Source organism: Gastrolobium bilobum, unplaced genomic scaffold (assembly GCF_033153095.1).
Source record: "Gastrolobium bilobum isolate Gb01-03AN ecotype WA unplaced genomic scaffold, APGP_CSIRO_Gbil_v1 utg10104, whole genome shotgun sequence".
Lineage (NCBI taxonomy): Eukaryota > Viridiplantae > Streptophyta > Magnoliopsida > Fabales > Fabaceae > Gastrolobium > Gastrolobium bilobum.
Window position 1 is genome coordinate 145452 of NW_026897721.1, and position 21759 is coordinate 167210.

General features: G+C 35.1%; 1 protein-coding gene across 1 annotated transcript in view; it reads left to right on the forward strand.

Moving 5' to 3' along the window:
- Positions 1-21095, forward strand: part of LOC133309603 (protein ILITYHIA) — a 32001-nt gene extending 10906 nt beyond the window's left edge. The window contains exons 23-60 of the mRNA XM_061510403.1: positions 1503-1667; positions 1737-1913; positions 4749-4871; positions 5014-5094; positions 5186-5302; positions 5811-5983; positions 6159-6236; positions 6330-6477; positions 7529-7651; positions 7740-7796; positions 7932-8042; positions 8122-8313; positions 8384-8557; positions 9022-9132; positions 9233-9302; positions 9396-9474; positions 9661-9763; positions 9838-10008; positions 10120-10242; positions 10320-10433; positions 10571-10677; positions 10759-10810; positions 10926-11032; positions 11143-11202; positions 11287-11401; positions 11534-11644; positions 11746-11883; positions 11959-12081; positions 12217-12288; positions 12921-13033; positions 13577-13735; positions 16424-16520; positions 16634-16816; positions 17030-17224; positions 17296-17475; positions 17569-17701; positions 18685-18763; positions 20834-21095. Of these exons, the coding sequence (XP_061366387.1) occupies positions 1503-1667; positions 1737-1913; positions 4749-4871; positions 5014-5094; positions 5186-5302; positions 5811-5983; positions 6159-6236; positions 6330-6477; positions 7529-7651; positions 7740-7796; positions 7932-8042; positions 8122-8313; positions 8384-8557; positions 9022-9132; positions 9233-9302; positions 9396-9474; positions 9661-9763; positions 9838-10008; positions 10120-10242; positions 10320-10433; positions 10571-10677; positions 10759-10810; positions 10926-11032; positions 11143-11202; positions 11287-11401; positions 11534-11644; positions 11746-11883; positions 11959-12081; positions 12217-12288; positions 12921-13033; positions 13577-13735; positions 16424-16520; positions 16634-16816; positions 17030-17224; positions 17296-17475; positions 17569-17701; positions 18685-18763; positions 20834-20876 (4557 nt within the window). The 3' untranslated portion in view covers positions 20877-21095. The remainder of the gene's footprint in view (positions 1-1502; positions 1668-1736; positions 1914-4748; positions 4872-5013; positions 5095-5185; positions 5303-5810; positions 5984-6158; positions 6237-6329; positions 6478-7528; positions 7652-7739; positions 7797-7931; positions 8043-8121; positions 8314-8383; positions 8558-9021; positions 9133-9232; positions 9303-9395; positions 9475-9660; positions 9764-9837; positions 10009-10119; positions 10243-10319; positions 10434-10570; positions 10678-10758; positions 10811-10925; positions 11033-11142; positions 11203-11286; positions 11402-11533; positions 11645-11745; positions 11884-11958; positions 12082-12216; positions 12289-12920; positions 13034-13576; positions 13736-16423; positions 16521-16633; positions 16817-17029; positions 17225-17295; positions 17476-17568; positions 17702-18684; positions 18764-20833) is intronic.
- The last annotated feature ends 664 nt before the right edge of the window (positions 21096-21759 follow it).

The window sequence follows — 21759 nt, forward strand, 5'->3', positions numbered from 1 at the left end:
GGCTTTGCAATGGACTGAAGATCTACTTCAGGATATTGTACTTATGTCTGGGGAAACCTTGTGACGTGGAGAAGTAAGAAACAAACTGTTGTTGCAAGAAGTAGTGTAGAAGCGGAATTTCGGGCTCTAGCCCATGGTATTTGTGAAAGAATTTGGTTAAGAAGGCTTCTGGAGGAGTTGGTGATAATAAGGCTGCTGTCAGCATTGCTCAAAATCTTGTTCATCATGGCAGAACAAAACATGTGGAAGTTGATCGTCACTTTATCAAAGAGAAATTAGAAGACGGTAGTGTATGCTTGACATATATACCTACCAAGGAACAGACGGCAGATATCCTCCCCAAAGGATTACTTAAGCCGACCTTTGAGAATTTGATCAGCAAGTTGGGAATGATCAATATATATCTCCCAACTTGAGGGGGAGTGTAGAATATGTAGAATATTCTAGATAGTATTTATTGATGTAGTTAGTAGTTGTATATTTAGTTGGTAGTTGTATATTTATTGATGTAGTTGGTGGTTGTATATTTATTAAAGTAGTTGAGGTAGTTGGATGTACTCAATTTAAAAAGGACCCATTGGGTCTCTCAATGAATCAAGAAAGTATTATTCAGACAAAACACTTCTTCCACTTCTTCTTCAGATTAGTTTTTTTTCCTACTTCATTCTTCTCTCTTTGTATGACCACAAAGTCAGTGTTGTTAAACTCTGCCCGGTCATCGACTCGGTTGGGGTACTGGTTCAACCGTTGGATCATTGGTCGAACTAGTTAAACTGAATTTATATAGAAATATATAATAAATACAATAATATAAGAATTATGACCAGCTGATGCAATTGGCTAAGTGGAAAGTGTTTATTGCATGGTTGCAAGTTTGATTCCTAGGTGGTGCTTGTCCCTCTAATTATTTTGCATTAAATCTTCAAACGCGTTCTATTTGTAAACCGGTACAGGTTTAATACCGGCCAGACCCGGTTTGCAGGTGGGTTAACCGGTTTACATTTGTTTCCGGTGGTCTGACTGGGTTTTGATAAAAATGCTCAAAGTAAAATGAGAGTTTTGAAAATTAATTTAGTCAAATTTTACTTTTCCTTTTAAAATTAAGGTATTTAATGGCTTTCTTAATCCCTGTGCAAAAACTTTAAATGATTTTATTTTCAAACCAAGATAGTAATTAGATTCCTGATTATGAGATTGGATTTATCTGACTTAATTAACTTCTCAAATTCCTTGAACAATGACTCTTGAGTCTTGATTGAGTATCTAAAATGTTCTGGTAATAATCTCTGCTAGACTCAACTACCTAGACTCTTAATTGACACATTAAGGCTTCTGGGTTATGATTTCTTTTCATTATGTTCCGACATCTCTATAGTAGGTCTTGCTGATTGTTTTTGGAAATTTTGTACTGCTTACTACTATTATTTCGGTATAATTTTCATAAAATTTTCGTTAACTCTAACTATTTTATGACAACTAATGCAATGTTTTTAACATTTCAGTCAGTTGCTGAAGTGGCAGAAGACATATGGGATCATTATGGGTTTGACTTTGGAACTGACTTTTCAGGACTTTTCAAAGCACTTTCTCATGTTAACTACAATGTTCGTCTGGCAGCTGCGGAAGCATTAGCTGCTGGCTTGGATGAATATCCAGATTCTATACAAGTATGCTTGCTTTGTAATTTGTACTCTTTTGCTGCGTGTTTTATCTCATAATTTGCTGATAATTTTCAGGAGACTCTTTCCACTTTATTTTCGTTGTATATTCGTGACATGGGTATTGGAGATGACAATGTTGATGCTGGTTGGCTGGGTAGGCAAGGAATAGCGTTAGCATTGCTGTCTGCTGCTGATGTGTTGAGAACAAAAGACCTACCTGTTGTCATGACATTTCTAATATCAAGAGCACTGGTAATTTTCACTTGAGTTTTGAAACTGAAACTTATTTTCATGCTCAATTGCTCATTTCTGGAGGAAATACCCTGGTCAGAATTTATATCCAATTTGTATGACTCAAAAATGAGAATAATTTTTAGTGAGATTACCATGATTTATTATTGACCAGTTAATATCTGATATTACTTATTGTAGTCTATATCTATTTCCTGTAAAATGTTTTTGAGCTTATGCCAGATGAATAGCAACAATTTTGCTGTGAGCTTTCAATTTTTGCTTTAGTAGGTTCATTCATCATTCTAGGACGGCGAAATTCTTTCACTTTTACATACCAGAATTAGTGTTTTCTTGGGTGAATATATGATAGACTACGGGCAGATCTAAGGTTCATTGAGTGCATGCCAGGATATTAGGCATTCACGCACAATAGGAGGGGTTTCGAGATTAGATTTGTGGCTTTTTGGGTGTCTTGTGCAGTTCCCGGGATTTGTTGGGTTTTAGGACTCCAGATTAGAAAAGAAACATCATGAAATTTGATGAGGTTGAAAGTTGAATATAGGATGGCGCAAAGTTATCAAATGCGGATCGCGGCATGTCGCGGCCAACCCCGAAAAACGCTATAGCGTTATAGACTTATAGCGGGTTGCGGAAATAGAGGAATAGATATATGACATAAATATTGACAAAAAGAAACATTTTTTAAAGGCAAAGATAGCAGAAGTGACAAAGAGAGATGCAGATAGACTAAAAAACCCTTAAATTTTTTTGAGTAAACACCATTTTTAGTCCCTGTCAATATCTACAAAGTCCTTTTTAGTCCCTGACAATAAAAAAGGACCAAATTGGTCCCTGAAATTACAAAAAAAGGGCCATGTTAGTCCTTATGTCAACTCCCAAATATGTAGAGTGGCCCTTTTCTTGTACTTTCAGGGACCAATTTGGTCCTTTTTTATTGCCAGGGACTGAAAAGGACTTCGTAGATATTGCCAGGGACTAAAAAGGGTGTTTACTCAAATTTTTTTGTTACACATTTAAATTTAGGACAAAATTGACATTTTGCCTTATAACAGCAATATAGCCGCGATTTGCGATCGCAATGGCCGCTGTTGCCTTTCGATACGGTTCGGAGCGGTTTCTTGCGGTGAGGCACCGCAACGCCCATACGGCGCGGCTCGCGACGCTATTGCGGCGCAATTAACTACTATGGGATGACGTCAGCATATCCTAAACTGGTTGGGGTTGATGTTCGCTGAATCCAAATGAAAAACAAGAAAAGATTGAGGAAAAAGAAGAGAACATAATAAATAAATAAATAAAAATAATTAACAATTTAAATTCCAAAAGGAAAATGAAAAAAAGAATAGAAATAAAGTGAAAACAAATATAGATAAGAGAAAAAAATAGAAAGAATAAATTGTTCAAATAAAAATTAATAAATAAAAGGGAAAAATAAAAAAAGGAGAATAATTAAATAAATATACAAAGAAATGAAGGGAAATATTGGGAAAAAGGATGAAATGGGGACTGTCTTGAAGAACATAGGAAAAAAATGGTCTATCCCTCCACATTACTAATAACTTTCCTCCTATTTGTCTTAAGACACCATCTGCCAATCTAATTCCCATTCCATTAAGTCTTGTTTTATTAATTTCTAGACCTTTTCCTCTCTCTGTGTCAAGCTCTTGATAACTAACTTTTGTTCTAATGGGAGCATGTAGGGTTCTTTGCATTGTAGGCCCTAACCATCTCAACCTCTCTCTCATTTTTTCAGCCATCGGTACTAATCTTACCTTTCGATAATTATTCTCGTTTCTTATCTTATCTATCCTTGTATGACCATACATTCACTTTAACATTATTTCCATTACTCCCATTTCGTGCTAATATTGCCTATGTACCGGCCAACATTTAGTGCCGTATAATATTTCATGTCTTATTGTCATTCTATAAAACCTTCCTTTTAGCCTCGGGATATTTGTGATCACCCAAAACCCCTAATGCACTATGCCATTTCATCCAATTTGCTCTGATTATGTGGTTTACATCTTCGTCAATCTCTTCACCTTTTTGCAAATTAGATCCTAGATATCCTTAGCGGAACTCTGCCTATCTATGCATGCATGGCCTATCCTAAACCAGGGTAATGAAGAAGGGTTGGCGTCAGGCGTAGCGTGCCATTCGTAAAAGAAAACAGCTATCTATATGGGATGATGTTTGTGGAAGAAATCTGACCCTGTCCGGTGGTAACATTAATGAAATTAGTTTAGATATTTAGATGAAAAAAGAAACCTAGGCATGATACCTCGGGCTTGGTTTCATCACACGTTCAAGGAGGGATAGCCCCACTCCCTCGCCAAAAAATAAATTAAAAATATTAGGCTTGAAAAATGAGGAATAAAAACCTAGTCATATAAGATTGATAGATTACTAAATAGCCTAATACTACTAAACAAACAAGGCGAGCTAGGGTGTTGAAACCAAACACTATAAAGTATAAACACCTAAGCAACGTAAGCCCAAGGTCGAATACAGCACAAGTTCCGCAACTGCCAAAATTATTTCCAAGTTCTGATACTGAAATAAGATAAATTAACAACTTTCTAATGCTTGTTAGTCTCAATAATAGAGGTCTAATATTGTTATTGAATTTAGAACCAGCATACAATTCAAACTAAACCAAAACGTGAAGGCAATCCAATCCTTAAGCTTATGCTTTGTTGATGCTAGTATGTTCTGTATCAATGGTGCGAGTGAACTGTTACCATTTTCTATGGCCATAATTTCCTACAAAAAATGTTTATTTTCCAGTAAAGTGTAAATAACATTTCTGGGGATTAATTTGTTTTGCAGGCTGATCCAAATGCTGATGTTAGAGGCAGAATGATCAATGCTGGTATCTTGATTATTGATAAAAATGGAAAAGATAATGTCTCGTTGTTATTCCCCATATTTGAGAACTACTTAAACAAAACTGTGAGTTTTCCTTTTCCATTGGAGTTGCATGTGTTGAATCCTTGTCCTGGGGTTCTTTTTCTTTCTCTGTAATCAGTTACATTAGACGCGATATAGAGTTTTAGGTGGTCTTTTGTTAATAGATTCTTCCCGAATTTCTTAGGCACCAGATGAAGAAAAATATGACTTAGTTCGTGAGGGTGTAGTTATCTTCACTGGAGCTCTGGCAAAACACTTGGCAAAGGTTAGTATTGAAATTTTATTACTTGTTTCTCAGTTTTGGTAGCCAGTTGATTTTTAAAATTTTGCTAGTATTAATATTTCTGTTTGAACAGGATGATCCTAAGGTTCATGCTGTTGTGGACAAATTGTTGGATGTTTTAAACACTCCTTCAGAAGCTGTTCAACGGGCAGTCTCTGCATGTCTATCTCCGTTAATGCAATCGAAACAAGTATGCATCAGCATTCTAATAGTTAATATCTGATGCTTTTATTTCTGGTCCTGTAAAAAATTGTTGGATCGATCTTGACAGTAGGAGTTCAACTCTGTCGGCATTGCATAAAAATAAGAGGGGGGGGGGGGGAATCCTTGTTTGAATAATTATTCTTGTCCCTCTTTTGTTGATTGGATGGATATTATGTAATACCGACACCAGCAATAGGTCCAACGTGAATAGTTCTTGATGTTTGGTGTTGTGATACATTTATGTGCTTGTGCAGGAGTATTTATCTTGGTGAAAGTAGTTTGCGAAATCTTTCAATATAATCCTTGTGCTTTTTTGGGAGTAATTCATCTTGTTGAAAGTATATAGTTTGCTCTTTCATGCTTGCTAACCAATGCATACCTTCAACATAAATACATACTTAAAAGTTAGGGTTAATATTCTCTTACATTTTGATGTTATCTAGATGTTTACTGAAGTGTGTTTTATTGTTTTATTTTATAAATACCATTGTTAGGATGATGCAGCAGCTCTTGTTACTCGGCTGTTGAATCAGATGATGAAAAGTGAAAAATTTGGAGAACGCCGTGGGGCTGCTTTTGGTCTTGCCGGAGTGGTTAAGGGATTTGGCATTTCTTGCTTGAAAAAGTATAGGATTGTTATTATACTTCAAGATGCTCTTGCCGAAAGGTTGGAGAGTTCTTTGTTATACATGTTCTGTATTCTTAAAACTGTCTATTTTCTAAATTCCCTGCAGTGTATGGAATTTCATAAAAAATAATGTTTTGTGTCTGACCATCAAAATACGAGAAAAGGGAACATACATCTACCTTGCATTTATGTTAATTTTATTTTTAAACTGCAGAAACTCCGCGAAATCTCGTGAAGGAGCTCTACTTGGATTTGAGTGCCTTTGCGAAACGCTTGGAAGACTATTTGAACCGTACGTTGATGAGTATATTGTCCCAATAGTCATTGATTATTAATGTAGTTTTATTTTTTGGTGTTTAATTATTTTCACCACAATTGTGTTCAGGTATGTGATTCAGATGTTACCATTACTTTTGGTTTCATTCTCTGATCAAGTTGTTGCAGTTCGGGAAGCAGCTGAATGTGCTGCTCGTGCAATGATGTCTCAACTTAGTGCTCAAGGAGTGAAGCTTGTCCTCCCATCTCTTTTGAAGGTGATAAATATTGCTTATGGTTATGATTGACAAAACCTTTTGTCCGAAGATAAATGAAATGTACTTCGATATTCATTTCTAAATCTTGCAATAAAAGCTGTTGATATTTTCGTTTATTCAGTATTTAATCAAACCTCTTTATGCCTCAATTTTAATCCATTGCTCCCTCGTACATATGATTAAATTTCAATGCTGGATATTATATCACGAGGTGAAGAAAAGATAAACCAAATCAACACAAGATAGTTACTTGTCATTTTTCTGTTTGGACTATGACACTCAAATAGGATTAGAAGTAGCAATTTTTCAAAAGTCAGATTTAAAAAAAAAAAAATATTCTGCAGTTATTTTTAGTATGTTTTACATTTTTAAACATGGATGTCATGGTTCTACTATTTGGTCACAAGGAAGAGTGGAATTTTGGTATCTGCCATTGGCCATTTGCTATTGACAAAACTGGATCTAATGCAGCAAATGGCTACAAAAGTAGCAGGCACCCAAGCGGTTTTACCCTCCTTTATGTGGCTACATTGCTGGGTAGTCTTTTCCTGTTGGATTTTGTTAGAACGTATATATTAGAGAAATATAATTTAAAATCATTAATGTGGTCTTCATCTAACAGCTTAAGCTTTTGGGTTGAATTGATACTTTAAGATTATTTATTAAGATTACTAACATTTTTAATGTTTATGAAATTATGACAGTGCTATGAATTTGTCCGCAACTTTGTTGCTGTTTTAATTTGTCACAATATCATTTGACATATGATGTTTTTCCTAATTCTCATGTCGAATTCGTTGCACCTAGGGATATGAATACAAATTACAATTGTAATTTGTATTCCGAATATATTTGTAACACCTGTTGCAATGTGAAGGAGAGTTGGGTAGTAAAATGTTTCTCAAGTCTCATTTATCCGACTATGTTTAAATAGGGCTTGATCAGGCTATGAAGATTCAAATTTGTTCGTAAAGTTAATATGAGTGCTTCATAAGACAATTACTATGCTTCTATTTCAATGAACTATTGCATAGCTAATCTATTTGCTCAGGGTCTTGAAGATAAAGCTTGGAGGACAAAACAAAGTAGTGTACAACTACTTGGTGCTATGGCTTACTGTGCTCCTCAACAGTTGTCTCAGTGCCTCCCTAAGATTGTTCCCAAATTGACTGAGGTATAAGATGAAGCAAATATAACATTTGGGTTCTGATTTTCTTGTACTCTATTGGTAGTGTTACCCTAACCCATCTCTCTAATTGAAGGTTTTAACCGATACCCATCCTAAAGTTCAGTCAGCTGGGCAAATGGCCCTTCAGCAGGTTAGTCTTGGGGGTTATAAACTGTTCTATGCATTTGATTTCTGTATCTGGGATTATTGTAGTGTTGTATTTTTTTTTAATATATATATTAAAAAAAAATCGTATTTATGTACATATTTTCATATTAACTTTCAGGTTGGGAGTGTGATAAAGAATCCAGAAATATCTGCTCTTGTGCCTACTCTACTCAAGGGACTTAGTGATCCTAATGAGCACACAAAATATTCCCTTGATATTCTTCTCCAAGTAATGTTCATGGCTTGTACTGGGTTGATTTTGTTTAGTCTTCTATTTGGTTGACTAAAATCTTATTGGTTGGTTGCAGACAACCTTTGTTAATTCAATTGATGCCCCGTCACTTGCATTATTGGTGCCAATAGTACATAGAGGACTAAGGGAAAGAAGTGCTGACACTAAGAAGAGGGCAGCACAAATAGTTGGAAACATGTGTTCATTGGTGACAGAACCGAAGGATATGATTCCATATATAGGATTGTTGCTTCCTGAAGTGAAAAAGGTACCTCCTTACTATTGCTTATACATTTGCTGTGTTCCGTTCTCATTTCATGCATATATCATAAGAACAGGTTCTTGTGGATCCTATCCCTGAAGTTCGGTCAGTTGCTGCCAGAGCCATTGGTTCCCTTATTGGAGGAATGGGCCAAGAAAATTTCCCTGATCTTGTCCCGTGGTTGTTCGACACACTGAAGTCTGATAATAGTAATGTTGAACGCTCTGGAGCAGCTCAAGGCCTGAGTGAGGTTAGATTTTTTATTTTTTAGGTTATACTTTTTAAGCCCCTTGGAATTTCTTATTGTTGCACTTGGCTTTTAATTTGGTATGAGAAGTCATAACAACAAACATGGTTTCTCTGTTGGGTGGCAGAGAAATTTTGTAACAAAGGATATATATAGTATTAAATTGAATAAAAAAATGTTAAGAAGGATACGATGGGAAAACAAGAGAAGAATTTGTTTGACAAACCTGCTAATATTTTTTATGGCTGAAAAAGTTTCTAATTAACTTATAACTCTGAGAGGCTCTATCCATTATACAAATGTTGGAGGTCTTTTCATCAAACCCTACACATGGAAAATTATATTTAACTGCATACTATTAGTATCAGAATTGAATGATAACATCATTCTTTAAAGGGATGCTTTTATCTTCTTATTTCTTTTAACCCATTATTCACGTACTCCTCCATCACCCGAATAAACTTCAGGTCTTGGCTGCGCTTGGCATTGAGTTCTTTGAACATTTACTTCCTGATGTTATTCGAAATTGCTCCCATCAAAAAGCAGCTGTTCGAGACGGATACTTGACGTTGTTCAAGGTAAAACAGTTAAAGTGCAGTACCTTTCACAATTTTCTTGGAAGATTAATTTTACTCTTACAGTCTCCGTTTAATCAGTTTTTTCAAAATATTCTTTTAGTATTTGCCACGGTCATTAGGAGTTCAGTTCCAGAACTATCTTCAACAGGTGCTGCCTGCTATCATAGATGGTATGGTACTATTTTTTGGGTATCATTATGTGTTATCATTGTTGTTTCCTGGCTTGTTGGATCTAAATTCGTTGTTCTTTAAATGGTTTGTAGGTCTTGCTGATGAGAATGAATCTGTACGTGATGCTGCACTTGGGGCTGGCCATGTCCTTGTAGAGCATTATGCAACAACGTATGTTCTATCCTTGTTTTTTTGCATTACATGCTCAATTATGCCAGAATGTGTATGTGGAAAGTTTAATGTTAGTGAACTATTGAACTACTAATGTTCGAGCTATTATTATTGATTGATTGGATTATATTTATGATGAATACCAGAAGTTGGGATGCCCTGCCATTAATAATTTTTTTCCTACAGGTCTCTGCCTCTTCTCCTTCCAGCTGTTGAGGATGGCATTTTTAATGATAATTGGCGTATCCGACAGAGCTCGGTTGAGCTGTTGGGTGATCTATTGTTCAAAGTAGGTGTCGTCCATCCTGTGACATCTCTTTCACAGAACATAATTTGATTTATGAGCCAGTTTATTCCTTTCAGGTTGCTGGAACTTCTGGTAAAGCTTTGCTTGAGGGTGGCAGTGATGATGAAGGTTCTAGTACCGAGGCACATGGACGTGCCATCATTGAGGTTCTGGGGCGCGATAAGCGTAATGAAGTACTTGCTGCATTGTATATGGTTCGAGCTGATGTTAGTTTGTCAGTACGTCAGGTAATGGCTACTACATCTACTTTTCTCTCTCTTTTCCCCCCCTAAGTATGATTCTTTATAATTTTGGAAATATGCCTAATATCTTTAACAACTGAATACATCTTTGCTCAGGCTGCTTTACATGTGTGGAAAACTATAGTGGCAAATACTCCAAAGACTCTTAGGGAAATTATGCCAGTTCTAATGGATACTTTAATTTCATCACTTGCATCTTCATCATCTGAAAGGCGGCAGGTCTGCACTTATATCTGTGTCAATCTATTTTCCCAGCTTGCAGACATTATATATCCCTATTGCTGATTGTCATGTAGGTTGCTGGAAGATCATTGGGTGAGCTTGTCAGGAAGCTTGGTGAACGAGTGCTTCCTTTGATAATACCAATCTTATCCCTGGGGTTGAGTGACCCTGACAGCACCAGAAGACAGGTTAGAATAGTTTTTAGTGTTGGAATTGAAATTTTCCTTATTTTTCCTGATGAATAATATTTTACATTGGGTGCATCAAAGAGTCAATAGCTCATATCTTGCTATTTGATAAAATTATGATTTTTATTGCATGAAAGGGTGTATGTGTTGGTCTGAGTGAAGTGATGGCAAGCGCTGGTAAGAATCAGTTGTTGACTTTCATGAATGAGCTCATCCCAACTATTCGTACTGCCCTTTGTGATAGGTTTGTGCATTTTAATTCTGATTTCTCTGTTTATGGAATTTTTAATTGCATTATCTGATATTTAGATGGGTATCTTTACAGTGTGCCCGAGGTTCGTGAATCAGCAGGCTTAGCATTCAGCACTTTGTATAAGGTAGCCATGTTCAATGTCTGCTTGTGCTTTTCTTTTTTGAAGATTTTTGTTAGTGGTATGTGAGACTAACTCTAAATGTTTTTCCATTCCCTTTCCTCCAAAAATTGCTACGTAGAGTGCTGGACTGCAAGCTATTGATGAAATTGTTCCGACTCTTCTACATGCATTGGAGGATGATGAAACTTCTGATACTGCACTCGATGGCCTTAAACAAATTCTGAGGTAAAATGTGTAGTGCTGTCATTGTCAGAAAGATAGCGAATAGTAAGTTATTGTTATTACCAATTTTTTGTTATCTATGACAAAACTAATGCATTTTTTTTTATTTGCAGTGTCAGAACAAGTGCAGTATTGCCTCACATTTTGCCCAAACTGGTTCAGCCTCCATTGTCGTATGTGTCTCTCTGTTTTGTTGCATTTGTTCTAGGTGCTTTACCATTTATATCTTAACTAAAAATTTCTTGGTACCTGTCCAGTGCTTTCCATGCACATGCTCTAGGGGCTTTAGCAGAGGTTGCTGGACCTGGCCTTGACTTTCATCTTGGTACTGTACTTCCTCCTTTGCTGTCAGCAATGGATGATGATGACAAGGTAGACCGTGCTTACATCATTTGGAGAATACTTTTCAGACATCATATTTTGTATTTTTATGTTTGACTAGTCCTATGGAATTTAGACATATTTGAACAAATATTATCCTTTCTTTTATTGTTTAAATTCCAGGAGGTTCAAACTTTGGCTAAGGAGGCTGCTGAAACAGTGGTCTCAGTTATTGACGAGGAAGGTGTTGAGCCTCTCATATCAGAGCTTGTGAAAGGTGTTAGTGATAGTCAGGTACTTCTCTTGTAATAACATATGGAATTTAATGCCTTCACCTATCACTTACTTGGCCCTCCTCACTTTATTGTTTTCTTTTTGACAATTTATGTCTACAGGCTGCCGTCAGAAGATCTAGTTCATATCTGATAGGGTATTTCTTCAAAAATAGCAAGTTATATCTGGTTGATGAAGCTCCAAACATGATATCCACCCTAATCATTTTGCTGAGTGATCCTGATTCATCAACTGTTACGGTATGCTGTATGAGTAATTGGTATTATACTAAGATCCTCTGCATAGTATAGTGTTTATAATCTGCTTTTCATTAGGTTGCTTGGGTGGCTTTGTCAAGCGTCATTGCTTCAGTACCCAAGGAGGTGCTTCCTTCTTACATAAAACTGGTCCGTGATGCTGTGTCAACATCGCGAGATAAGGAGCGAAGGAAAAAGAAGGTGGGCTATAACTTTGTAAAATATAACTTTGAATAATATTCCTATTTGGGACATTCAGATGTTGTGTTTTAGGTTTGTAATAGTTATTTTGAGAATATTGTGAATGTTTTTGTTTTTTGTGTAATTACTTTTCAGGGAGGGCCAATTCTCGTACCTGGTTTTTGTCTTCCTAAAGCACTTCAGCCTATATTGCCGATTTTTCTCCAGGTATTCTTCTTTTTCATGACATTGAAATTTCTGCATTTTGTATGAGCATTGCATGTATTGCAGTTCAGTTGCATGCTTACTATTTTTACATTCTCTGTGGATATCTAAATAAGCCTAGGATACTAAAGATATCATCTTGTTTACAAAACTATTGTAATCTGTCTAAGACCCATTAGTAACATTGCAGTTGATTGCATTGTTATTCAGTAATGAAAATGCTAGTGCCCTTCCTTGAAAGCAATTAAATTTCGTAGGTTCATATCAATTTGAGCATTTTCTATATCATTGCACTTGTAATAGTTTTACCCTCTTCTGTGGTCTGGAGAATCTACAATCCGATCGTTTAGTGATCCAAAAAAAAAAACCCTCTAGAAAACATAAGTCATCTGACCTTTGTCTCAGCAACTTTTTCATGGCTTTCTCATCTAGTTTCAAGAATTATTTTTCGCCTGGCTTCATTATCATTTTTGCTCAATTTTTTAAGAATAATACAAAGGTGCTGATTTTTATCTTTGCTACGTAGTTGAAAAATACTCATAGCATTGTCGGCTTTTTAATCTTAGTCGTCTGATGTAATAGTTGGAGCATTTTTCACATAAAATTCATTCTGAGTTATACTTCATGCTTCCCAGGGTCTCATAAGTGGGTCTGCTGAATTGAGGGAGCAGGCAGCATTGGGACTTGGTGAACTGATAGAGGTGACCAGTGAACAGTCACTCAAGGAGTTTGTCATTCCAATAACAGGGTATCTAATAATTTTTTTTAATGTATATTGTACATCTAATCTTGATATTTCAACTTAGCAAGTTTCTAATAATGTAATTTTATAATTAACATATGCGCTAACATTATGGTCTTTCGCTCTTATTTCGATACACTACCTGAACCACATCATTGGTGGTGGGCTTACCGTTTCCCACTTTTGTCAGTATCAAGCATGTGCTGACGCTAAAAATGATTTGATTGGGATATTTTATATGTTCAGAGAAAATTTCAATAAAAGATGCCTAGTTAGGCAATGTGCATGCAGTCCATTTATTTTATATTTGTTAAGAGATATACAATTATTTGTGTCTTCAGCTAATAACTTAAGATGTAAGGTTGAGTTGATTCTTAACATGGTATTAGATACACTTTGATCAATTGGTCATGAGCTCAATCTTTTCTCTCCTATTTGAAGTGGGCATTTGATTGTCCATGCTCCATGGGATGATAGATTTTATAATTTACTTTTATAACACATTTTATCTATTATAAATTCTGACTTAGCCATTCATGTTTATCACAGGCCTCTTATCCGCATAATAGGTGATCGCTTCCCGTGGCAGGTGAAAAGTGCCATTTTGTCTACTCTAATCATCATGATAAGAAAGGGTGGCATCTTCCTGAAACCTTTTCTTCCTCAGCTGCAAACAACATTTGTCAAGTGTTTACAGGATAGTACGAGGTTAGTATGAGATAGCAAATGATTCTATTGTCAGTCACTAATTGTTTCTTACTTCCGTCCATATATAGTCTTTAGGATTACTTGCAACTTACACCCTTCAACTTTGACGTATGTAGATTAGACCTTAGGGTTGTAAATGAGAAAATGACCCTTGAACTTCACATTTTGGCGAAAGTCATCATCTGTTTGGTAAACTGTTAGATATTTGACCGACTCGTCACACGTCTTGCATATAAGACCCAAAAATATAGTGGGTAAATCTCAAATGAGTGGAAAAGGAAAGATATTGTTAATACCAGAATTAAAGGGGAAAATCAGATTAAGTTAATTAATGATATTGTTAATACCTGATTTATAATTTCGCCCTTTGTTTCTTTGGCGCAAGTGACAATTGCATCTGTTATTTAACAGAGGGTTTTTTTTTTTTTCCCGTAAGGTTTTAATTTTATTAGAATGGTGGAGGTGGCAAGAAGCAAATCTAGACCTCTTAGTCATAGAGATCCTGAAGATCTGTCGTGAAATAACTATCTCAAAAGTTTAATTTGTTAAGTGAAGATACAAATGGTTTTATAGTATGCATAACTTAATCAAACTTTGGGAGGTAGGATTAGGCGTGATTAGGTTTTGATGTGTGAGCTCGTGTAAAATTTTTCCCATTATAGATAACAGTTCCCAAGTCAACCAGATTGATTTCCCAATATGCCGGCCCACAGAGTTGGATTTAGCCAACAATTTGCATTTGGTCCAGCCTATAACGAGCTAGCTTGAATGGGATGGGTTAGTTCAAATTGACATCCCTAAGTAGCGGTAATTGGGGTCCCACTTGACGCATTGTTAGAACCAATTGTTGCTTTGGTAGTGATAGATGCGCATGGTGGGATGGGTTTGCACCACATGGATGATGATGGGAACCGACAGTTTAAAAATGAATAATATTTAAATATTTTTTATTTAAAAAATTAAGTGTTGTAATTTTGTCAAGATATTAAGATACTTTTTTATTTAATATTTTTTAAAAAACTTAATCAACTATACATCAAGGTTAGTGAATCACAATTTAAAATCATAAGATTCATAATGAAAAATAGCTTAAAATATGTCATATAAATGGTATATTAAGTTATTAACTATATAGTGCTTGCTTACCAAAAAAAAACTATATAGTGCAAAATGTATGAATAAAAAAGAAAATCATAAATCATATGGTCATAATAGAATCTCGCATAAACATAGATATATAAGCCAAAATTTGAAAACCCATATGTTTGGATAAAAAGTGGAGGTTATAATTGAATAAACTTTAGATTTATTTATAATAAAATAGGTTTTGTTTTTTAGTCAGTCCCAAATAGACTTGAAATCTATTTAAATATAAATATATGATAAATAAATAAGAGAGGAAGAACAATTCTAGGATTTGAGAATTAAATAAGTAGATTTAAATATGATAAATTAAGTTTTGTTTTCTATTCAATCATAAATAGATTCAATGTCTATCTTAATATAAATATATAATAAATAAATAAGATAGGTAAAATAGAGCTAGGATTTGAAAATTAGATTAAAAGTTGGTGGTTTGATTTTCAAGTCAAAATGTTTTGCTACAACTTGCAGATGTTAAAAGTTTTGAAAATTACAGTTTAAATTATAAATATATAAAGGTAAAAAACCACCAAAACAAAGTAGTTTCACTTAAAATGAAACAAAGTTCTGTCATTTAAAATGACAAATATTTTTCCCATAAATAAATAAGATTGGTTTTCATTTTCAAGCTGGTCGTAAAACCTGAAAGAGAGCTATGCATAAAACTACAGTTGGCATTTTGTGCGTGTAAATTGGAATTCAAAACAAAGGTCGACCATGTGTAGAAACTAATTTGATGGACAGAAACCAGCTTGACGGCGTTGCATAGATCAACTCAATGAGTTCGTCATTTGCAGAAACCAGCTCATTGCTGGCCACTGAATCGCGATTTCCGGTGCAACATGCACAAGGGCGATTCTCGATCCTCTTGATTCCCTCTCTTGTTCGTATCGTTGGGAGCTTTTTATCATTGCCCTTGATTTAAATCGTGAACTGCATGATAATCAATATAGAGCACAAGTAAAGTTAAATTTTGATACTAAAATCATATTTAATGCAAGATGGAAAAAAAGTTAGTGCATATGACTATTTTACATATAAATATAAGTTTAGACCATCGTGTGAGGATTGAGGGCTCTTGTAGGAGCCCCTAAATCAGTTATTGGCTATTGGATTATGTTCTTATTAAAATTTGTTTAATCTGTGTACAGACCTTTGTTTTTTTAATTCAATATACATATATGAGATATTTTGTTTCTCCAAAATAGTATAACTTTTTATATTAATACGGGAAATTTTTAAGTAAAGGGTATTTTTGTAAAAGGGGTTAATTTTTATAGTATTTAGTTTTATATAATGCATCACCAAACATAGTATTATCGATACAATATCTTATACCATGTCATATCAAACATTGTATAATGTTAAATTTTTATCAGGCCACCATCAGGTCTGGTACTGTTGGGCCATATCCTATCATGTGTACCAAGCAGGCCCTAAGGTCTAATTCAGACATAAGTATGCATTTGCTATTCTGTTTTACATTGTCTAGCAATCGCTTCTATATTTTATTCTTCTTGTTTATTATACAATATGCAATTGCAGAACTGTTCGTTCTAGTGCTGCCCTGGCGCTTGGGAAACTCAGTGGACTCAGTACCAGAGTTGATCCTTTAGTTAGTGATTTGCTTTCCAGTCTGCAGGTGATTCTATTTTCATTGCTCTGACTTGGGCTGATGTAATATTGCAAATCTTAAAACATGTATTGCTGGATATTACTTATCCCGTACAAAACTGTTGGACTTTGATTGCTCAGGGATCAGATGGTGGTGTTCGTGAAGCTATTCTGACTGCTTTGAAAGGTGTCTTGAAGTATGCGGGGAAGAATGTGAGCTCTGCTGTTAGAAATCGTGTTTACAGTGTTCTCAAGGATTTAATTCATGATGATGATGACAAAGTTCGAATATATGCTGCAAGCATATTGGGTATCTTGTCACAGGTTAGTAGGCTGTTGAAAGGAGCTGCATTTTTTCCAGATAGATATGCTTTTTATTCTTACTGGGTCCTGCCGATATGTTTGATATTATTACTTGATTATGCTATTACCATTACTGTCATATCCTAGATTTATCACAGATACTTAATTCTACGTTATATTTGGATTTTATCTCTTTATTATGTTTGTCTAATTGCCTTGTAACTATAACTGCAGTACCTTGAAGATGTTCAGCTGACGGAGTTGATTCTGGAACTATCAAGTCTAGCTAATTCACCAAGCTGGCCTCCTAGGCATGGCTCCATCCTTGCAATCTCTTCCTTGTTCCGCCACAATCCAGCTCCAATTTGTTCGTCTTCCTTGTTCCCGACTATCGTAGATTGCCTTAGAGACACATTGAAGGACGAGAAGGTTTGTTAATCTTGAACATATCTTGTGATATTGTGCTATTTTCTGATTTTATTCAATTTTGTATCAAACAGTTCCCTCTTCGTGAAACTTCGACTAAGGCATTGGGAAGGCTCCTTCTTTATAGTACTCAGATGGATCCTTCGGACATGCTTCTATACAAAGATGTGCTTTCATTGCTAATTTCATCCACACGTGATGACTCCAGCGAAGTTAGAAGAAGGGCGTTATCTGCTATAAAGGCTGTTGCCAAAGTATGTGCTAGAAAATCTTGGATTGACTTAAATAATACCCGTTGAATAATATTGTTGAAAATTTGCATTCTTCTCATTCCTGAAACATTGCAGGCAAATCCTTCAGCCATTATGTCACATGGCACCATTATTGGTCCTGCTCTAGCAGAGTGTTTAAAAGATGCAAATACTCCTGTTAGACTTGCTGCAGAACGATGCGCTCTACATGCCTTCCAATTAACAAAGGGTATTTTCACTTGCATTTTGTTATATGCTCTTTATCTTGTGTCGAAAGGATGATGTGTATTACTTCTTCCCTTCTTCTTGATGTTATTGCTGGTCAATATTGATTATAATTTATAAATATATGCTCAACATCTATTGACCATTGAAAAAAGAGGAGAAATGAAGTACAGAGTCTAGTCTAAATAATAAGTAGAAATAGAGAGAAACCAAAAGCAAATCAAACATTTTTTTGAAAGGGAAGCCTTGGCACAATGGTTGGTATTGTCGCCATGTGATCCTGAGGTCACTGCTCGATTCATGCAATCAGCCTCTTAGTAATGCACAGTAAGGCTGTTTACTATAGACCTTTACCTGGAACTTGCGCAGAGAGGGAACTTTATACCACCAGGTTGTGCATTTTTTTCCCCAGCTTGCCACTTATGGCAACATGCTACCTTTATGTAATACTTCTTTCAAGTTGAATGATCAGTGTTATGAATCAAATCAACTGTTCGGTTTTTTACTTATTTTGTGATATATGACAGTCCCTATGTGTGAGATCTTGATCTGTAATTTTAATGAGTGGCCTAAATATGTTCCTTTTTTTATCCAAAGGTTCGAAAATGATATCTTTCAGAACCCTAGTTAATTCTTGCTTGAATCCGTTTCAAACTTGTCAAAATTGAAATACATTATTACACTGTTCTTGGCATACCGAAACAGCCATTTACCTCTTAAGGTTCTTTCTTATTTCTTTCGGACCACTCTTGCCTTTGCATGTCTACAAAAAGCCTTCTATCCAATTACCTTTAACCTTACGATAAAACCATACCTTACCTAAAGAAACCTTTAATGTCTTCTGACATTTGGTTTTTTAATATCACAGCCATCCATTATTGACTAGGTTATCCTTTCTCTATCTTGTGAAATAAGTTTTTAGAATTAGCAACTGATAATTGGAATGAAGATACCCTGCTTACTCTTTTATGGATTTGGGTTTTCCAGGTTCAGAAAATGTTCAAGCTGTACAGAAGTATATCACTGGCTTGGACGCTAGACGTCTATCAAAGTTGCCTGAATACAGGTACTTGTAGAATCAAATATGCATTTCTATAGAATTGTCACTTTAGCCTTGTGCAACGCAAGTATGATAACGGTTGCAAGTCACACTGCAGTACATAGTATTTAGGGGTGAAAATAAAATGATAATATGACATGCAACCAGGAACAACAAAAATCCGTTTTCCACTCAAAAAACAAGTGAAAAATGAAGAAGAAAAATCCTTCATTTTAATCTATTAGTTATTTATTTTTTTTACTTTTTTTCAACCGTTTTGTATCTTTCATGTGGGTTCATCTACCACCGACCCCAATTAATTTGGGATAAAGGTGTTGTTGATGTTGATGTTGATGTTGATGTTGTTAATCTATTAGTCTACCAAACATGTGATTAGAGCTGTCAATACGAGCTGGCTGCCTTCCTTTGATCTGCCTTTAAACAGGTGAAGGTAAATCAACACATTTGGGATGTGGGTTGGTAAAACCCAATCTGGAGCCCTGGTGAAACTAGTCATCCTGCCCCACCTAATGTCCTACCTTTACCCCTATGCCCCACTGAATTTACTTTTCAAATTATGCCCTTGAATCTTTCCAATTTCTGAATTCAAAACAAGACCAAACGAAAATGAGACACTTAATTCAAACCCTTAATTTCTCAAACTACAATGAATTATAATTTCCAGTCCTAATTAATGAGAAACAACCTAAGAATTCGTCTTTTGGTAGCAATTTCTGTCAGAGACACGAATAATCATGATTGTAACTCCATCGATTAGACATGACGATTTGATGGTGTTCATGGTTGTTGAATTTCACGATGCATGGCATCTATATCAAGGAAGTGAGCTCTTGGAAGGACTGACTTTGCATGGAACCTTGCAAGTTTGCTCTCAATCAGCTGCAACTGCAACACAAGCTCCTTCCTTGCAGTATGTTTCTGTTGTACTCGCACCTGAACCAGTTTGGAGGGCGTCAATTTTGCACAATTTGACATATCTCTTGGCCTTGACATCGGCCGCTGTGGTCAAGAGGTTTTGTTTAAACCTAACACCTGGTTGGGTTCATATTTTTTCCTTTCTGCTTAAGTGGGTCAGACTGTCTCAAATTGCCCCATCATTAACCCACTCCAACATAGTTTTAAAAAAGTCATGAAGCCAACCGTGGGTCAGTTAACCCTTGCTGATAGCACTATAGGATGTTGCTGTCGATGACAAAAGCTATCTACAATGAACTACTCACGAATTTTAAGTCTTTTCTTTTTTTTTCTTTTGGTTAAACTTCGCTGATTATGGATCTTATTTACTTTTTATCTTCAGAGAAATATATGGATAGCTTTCCCTTGGGAAATTAAAAGCTACCATATAAAACTTAAAAAAGATCATAAATCAAGAAATTGTTTTTTTTCAAAATAGAAAACTAAAGAAGCATGGAAGCTTCAAATGTGATGAAGAAAAAAAGTTAGAGAAGTAGTAGTAAGGTAAGTAGAGAGAGAATGCGTTAAATGTAGAGAAATAAGAGAAAGATAAGGAAAATAGATATCAAATGTCACAAGCTTTACCATTTGTGATAGGCTTTATAATTTATTTCAGGATTATAATAGTTTATTTCATTATAATTTTTTTGTTTTTCAACCTAAAACGACGTCGTTTTGGGCTCAATGTAGATAAGTTATCTACATTGATTGTTGAAAAAGCAAACCCTTTGTGATATTATATTTTCAGCAAAAATAAACCGTAACTGCTGCAATGACATTCGTGTTTAATTTTAAAATTGATTAGAAGATACTGAAATTAATGTCGTTAGGGTTATTTTTGAAACTTTTGTTCCAAAATATGAAAATATAAAACTACTAGGTGTTCTCTTTATTACTAGCAGAGACAATCTTTGTTTAGTTTTCGAAAAATTTCTCTGTATATAATTTAATCACACATTGTTTTTACTACTGAAGTACTGTTCATTCTAAGAAATTGTTAAATCATCAATGGAAAGTTTTTTGTAGACAGATTTTGTGCGTAACGTCTGAGCTTTAGCCAATAATACTTGCATAAGATGTTACGGATAAGTTTTTCTCATGGTTGTATTTACTGCTATGCAGTGATGAGAGTGAAGACAGCGATGAAGATACATCAAGTAGCTGAGTAGCTCATCAGGTGTTTTGTTCTTCCTTTTCTTCTATAGAGTGGGAATACAAAATTCTCATTGATTACCAAATTTTTGGTGGCGCTATGTTATAGTCAAAGATATAGATAAACACAATTTGAGGCTTTTTACCCAAATTTTTCTGCTTGGGTATTTGATATGTCGATATAATTGTAAATCAGATGAGGCGAATTGTCTGTAACTGTATTATTTTTTCTGTTGCTCAATCAATTTTGGTTAATATATTTTTTTTTTTCTCTAATATATACTTTTTCTTCATTATCCTATCTCGATGGTCTTCTACAGTTTGGTACTGCCACATCATAACGGGCTTTATTTTTTCGTACCCACGTATTCCGTAAAAAACTGATAATGGACTCTTCGCCTACGGTGACAATCATTAACAGAATCGCTGCTTTTTCGGTTGTGGTAGTATTTTCTAATTTGATAAAAACAAGCAACTAAGTGCCCATTATATTGTTTGCTTTAGTTAAATTTCCCTCAATTATGTGAATATGAGTTTGAGAGAGGGAAGGTTTAGCTCGTTTTCGGTTAATTGAAAACGGTTAAGGTTTCGTAACTTTCCTACTAAAGCAGCAGGGATTGTATGTGAAATGACTTATTGGTCAATTCAATTTTTTATTTGAAGTGTACTGGGTTTTGTCGGATACTATTTTCTTTTAAAAAAAACTTCTTTTTCCCTCAATAAATGTCCTTGTATTGCATGCAATTATTTGTATACAGATGAATATTCAATGCTGCTGTCTCGTTTCAGCATTTAAAAAGTTATCTACAACTAAAAGAAAATATCGAACTCTACCTTTTTTTCATTGTGTTTTCTTTCCTTTTTACAATTTTGCTTTCAATCCTGTTGTTTTATTG